Here is a 5,000-nt window from a genome sequence, read left to right on the forward strand (position 1 = left end):
TCTTTTCGACCCTGACTTCGGATTACCCCTTGGATTATTCTGCCTGAATTCTCTGCCTCGTTGGAGGAATTAAGAACTGTAATTTTTGTTTTGGAATTTTGTACACGATCTTCTGTGCTTTTTGGGACTTTACCTGTTTTTGTGGAATAAACTCTTAACTATACTTTCTGCTGCTTTGCATTAGAGTCACACTCAGTTCCTGGTAGTTCAGGGGATTGTTCCAGGGCTACCACACCGGAGACCCGGGTTCAAGACCCAAGTGTAACCCCTAATGCGGAATTACTGTTACAAGAGTTCTTTAGCGACACCTAATGCTAATCTGTAGCCTCGCCTAAGCTTTCATTGGCCCCTATGTTATTTTTTTGTCAGGTCGTCGGTCGAGTCAGTCAGTCAGAGATAGCAGCACTAAGCGAGTGTTGGCGACCCACAAGAGTTAGAGGACCCGCTGGTCTCTTTAAGATCACAAGTTCGAGAACTTCAGCTACAGTAGTACAGGTGAGAGAGTGGTGGATAAGACGAAACTGTGTGTTGGCGTTGTTCAGCAGTTGTTGGGTATGTGAGTGGAAATATATCGAACATGCTATACATATTCGACGCCATCACCCAGATGATGTAGGCTACCAATCACTGAAACGAGAAAAAAAAAACATCCCCTGCGTTTCACCAGCCTTTGGATACACATACAAATAGGGCCAAAACCTATGGCTTAAATTAAATGATTTCGTAATGACACAAAGCTATGTAAATCGCGTGGTAATTACCTTTATGTTAGGGTAACTTGTAACTTCTCACATGATATGAGGAACTGGCAGTGTTAAGTGCATAGACAGCAAAAGAAAGTGTCAACGCTAACCAGGCTAATAAACAAACCATGCTACGGTGAGTTAACGTCAAAGGGTAAAGTCACATGACTTCTAGTTGTAGTCTGTTTATGAAATGAAAGGAGCAATTTCGTTTTATTAAAAGAAGGCAAAATAGTGTGATATTTTCAGTTAGTAGATTATTACTGTACACACACTGAAAAATATTGAGGCAAATTGTAGACCCTTCCATATACAACTAAACACGGATGTGGAAGGTTTTGCTTAAGTGGATTTTCAAAAATCATTATTCTATGTAATTTGCACTTTCAGAAATAAGAGATGCTATATAGTTTTATATATATATAAGTTACAGATGGAGTCTAGGTACTTATTGTACTGTTTACATCTTACACACTTCAGGCTGTTGCAGATAGCTCAGGGAAGAGACTGTATGACACTAGGTGGTACAGCCTGAGACATGCACAATAAAAAAAATTTCTTTCAAAAATGCTTTCTGCATTTTTGTTTTGCGTTTCCCTCCATTGTACCGAACTCGTACTGAACCGTGATGTCCGAACCGAGGTATGAACCGAACCGTGAGTTCTGTGTACCGTTACACCCTGTGTGTGTGTGTGTATGTGTGTGAGTGTGTGCGTGTACTGTATATTCTGGACTATAAGTCGCTCCAGAGTATAAGTAGCATCAGTCAAAAAATGCGTCATAAAGAGAAATAAACATATAAGTCGCACTGGACTATAAGTCGCATTTATTATGACCGCGGTCATATAGGGATTGTCAAAGTTTTTTTTTTTTTCCTCCCGTCATCTACTTCCTGAATTTTTGGTCAACGATACCCGGGACACCAAACCACTGGGGCACATGAAATTTGGTGGGTATGTAGCCCCACTAGACTTTTACGGAAAAATTTTGTTTCGTCCCCAGGGGCCACTCCCCCTCTCCCCCCCCCCCCCCCCCCCCGTGCTGGGCCCCCCGAACCACAAAAAAAACAGTTTTTCCTAAATAACTACCTAAACCGTGGCACTGAGGATGAAGAATCTTTTATGGTATGTTGGTCTCAAGGGCCCACATCAACCTGGCCCATAATCACTCATTTGTGATTTGCACCCTCCCGGTAAAAAATGAAAATGCAATATTATTCTGCTTTAATCGCCCCTATCTTCAGTTAAGATGTTCAGAATTGCACCAAATTTTATGTGTATGATTGACCTGGCATTCTCTGGGGGTATGCCAAGTTTCGTAGAATTTCATCCATGGGGGGGGTCTAAAAAAAAATAGGTTATGTGTGCATTTAGTGACTGTACACTCATTGGCCTGTAGATGGCGGTGCACACATACACATGCACACACACACAGGCACCCACATACTATCGATATTAGAACGGCCGATACGTAATTACAAATTCAGTAGGATTAAAAGAAAGCCAAAATAAATATTCATCATCATCATCATGGCTGCATTTCCAGTATTGGCGATAAGTAGTCGTTTGTCCACTAGATGGCGCATCGTTGCAGTGAGACGTAATTTTGTTGGAAGTTGAAAGTGGGTTGGAAAAACAATGGACGCTTCTTACAAGGACTGTAGTTTACCGCAGAGAACATCTAATAAGGATAGGACGATGTTCACATGAAATGTAATTCCCATTTCTTCTTGAAGCCGAAATAAATCTGAGGATGTTTATCGGACATGCTTGGTTTTAACTGCAGGTACGTTAATCTTATAATATCAATAAGGAGCTAGGTAATGTTACCGTTAGCGTTGGTTGAGTGATGGAGGCCAATTTGATTGCATTTGTAGAAAACTATAAATGCGGTTATACCAAGCAAATTGACAGCAGCACTGTAATTGTATCTTTCGACTGTCATTTGTTGCACGTGCTACAAAAATCATTCTGTGCAATGGAAGATTTACCAACGTTACACCGGTCTGAAACAGTTTTGCCTATACATGCGTGAGACTGAGACGCCTGTTTATTTTGTTTTAAGTGCGTGCAGGGTGTGAGAGGGGAATCGATGTGCTTTGATTCCAGCTTGGTAGTTGTAGTCTGTGAAATTAAAAAGCACGTGTGTGTGTGTGAAGTATCCAAACAATGACACCTTCATTTCATTATGGCTGCTTTAGCAACATACCTTAAGCTACTGTGTAGTGGGTCCCATTTAGAAGTGGCTACTTCATTTGCGCTTTCCTTGACTCATGGAGCTGCGTGAATTTTATTACAACTTTTCGCCACGATATGGCAGTTTAAGTCCGCTTGATACTGTAATTGGCGTAAGCCATTGGGAGATTTTATTTGTGTCGCCAGCATAGCCTATTGACAATTTATGTTGTAAATAGGCCTACCTTATAAGCCTACCTGTAGCTTAGGGAAGCTAACAGCTCTCTATTAGGATCTAGTTTGTTAGTTACAGTTTTGTCATAACTCCCTGATGCATTTTTGCATTTAGAATAGCCAGAGCGTGGATTAAAAGATTGAGCTTGGTCTGGTGAAAGCCAGACTAGCCATGGACCTCAGTTACACAATGCAAGGGAACATGAATCAGCCTATATTTGCACGAACAATAACGGACAACAGCTCTTCAACTTTGGCCCGTTAAAATGTGTATGAACAGTCTAGCGACGCATTTCATCAAGGCCCATTTGGACATGTCAGTTATTTGCACCACTGGTTAGATGTAAAACAGCATTTAGTTTCAGACTACTGTTACTTAATTTGTGCATTAACAATAAAGTATCACATTAACTAAAGATGACTGTTTCTTCTTCTACATAAGATTTTATTCACAAAAAATCCATCCATCCAAAAATGACCTTTGTTTTTGATAGCTGTTGAAAACGGCATGGAACTGACAGATGTTTTTGTTTATAAATAAATAAATAAATAACATTATGCTGATACCTTTTGCTTTTCCCAAATACAATGTAGCCTACAGGTGTAAGTGACCTTTCATCAATCCAGTTGCCATGGATGAACTGTGATGAACTGCCCTACTTGTGACTGTTTAGAGATTTTAAAGGTTTTATAACAATGCTACATCTTCTTTGGCTATTCTACAATCTATTCACCTTTTCAGCACCAGTAGGCTACTTTCTGTGCAGCTGCACACACACACTTAGGCATGCCAAACAAGCATACACAAAAGTTTCAAGAGTGGGGGATGGAGTAAAATATGGAGACAAATTGAAGTGTGATTTCTTTACGCGGAACGGATGTACAGGACTGAGCGGCGGTCATATTTTGTACCGCTATGCGGTACATCTAGTTTAGAAATTTATTTCACGAAATCCAAGACCAAGAACAGACATTTAATCTGGAAAGGCAAGTTCAACTACACAATAACACACAGAACAACAGGCTGAATAGGTGTCCGGTAGGTATGGTAACAACACAGCTATTCAGCTACACTATTTAGCTTGATGTTGGTTAGCTTGGTGACAAGGAAATTAAAATGACAGTTATGCTAGCGGTTGGCTGTGTTGAACATGGGAAATGCCTGGGAAGCTGAATAGGCTAAATGAACATAACAAGCCAGCGAGTCACAAGCCTAGAGCGCCCTCTCGTGGCTGTAGACGGTAATGTTACCTTGGTTCATGTCAGTCAGCAGGAATTAACATTTAACAACATGTTAAATTAGATTTATTTTGATATAAGTCACACCTGACTATAAGTCACCAAACTATAAAAAAAAGTGTGACTTATAGTCTGGAAAATACGGTGTGTGTGTGTGTGTGTGTGTGTGTGTGTGTGTAGTACCTGAGCTAGTGGACTCTGTAGTGGGTTGTGTGTGTGTGTGTGTGTAGTACCTGAGCTGGTGGACTCTGTAGTGGGTTGTGTGTGCGTGCTTGTGTGTGCGTGTGTGCGTGTGTGTGTGTGTGTGTGTGTGTACTCTGTGTGTGAGCTGGTGGACTCTGTAGTGTGTGCGTGCGTGCGTGCGTGCGTGTGTGTGTGTGTACCTGAGCTGGTGGACTCTGTAGTGGGTTGTGTGTGTGTGTGTGTACCTGAGCTGGTGGACTCTGTAGTGGGTTGTGTGTGTGTGTGTGTGTCTGTGTGTGTGTGCGTGTGTGTACCTGAGCTGGTGGACTCTGTAGTGGGTTGTGGTCCAGCTGCATAATCTGCAGTTTGAGCATCTTGCGGAAACAGGTGGGGATGGTGGACACCTTATTACAGGAGAAATCAAACT

General features: G+C 41.5%; 1 protein-coding gene across 1 annotated transcript in view; it reads right to left on the reverse strand.

Annotated features, from left to right (window-relative positions):
- The window catches only part of lrch1 (leucine-rich repeats and calponin homology (CH) domain containing 1), a gene marked incomplete at its 5' end in the record, with an annotated part of 61,319 nt that overhangs the window by 52,722 nt on the left and 3,597 nt on the right, over positions 1-5,000 (reverse strand). Inside the window, 1 exon segment of the mRNA XM_076274988.1 lies at positions 4,888-5,000. This exon segment is cut by the window's right edge and continues 24 nt beyond it. Within this exon segment, the coding sequence (XP_076131103.1) occupies positions 4,888-5,000 (113 nt within the window).

The sequence above is a fragment of the Alosa pseudoharengus genome, unplaced genomic scaffold (genome assembly GCF_046254945.1).
Source record: "Alosa pseudoharengus isolate Yale_2024_CS ecotype anadromous, Long Island Sound unplaced genomic scaffold, YU_APseudo_1.1 YU_APseudo_1.1_scf_101, whole genome shotgun sequence".
Taxonomy (NCBI): domain Eukaryota; kingdom Metazoa; phylum Chordata; class Actinopteri; order Clupeiformes; family Clupeidae; genus Alosa; species Alosa pseudoharengus.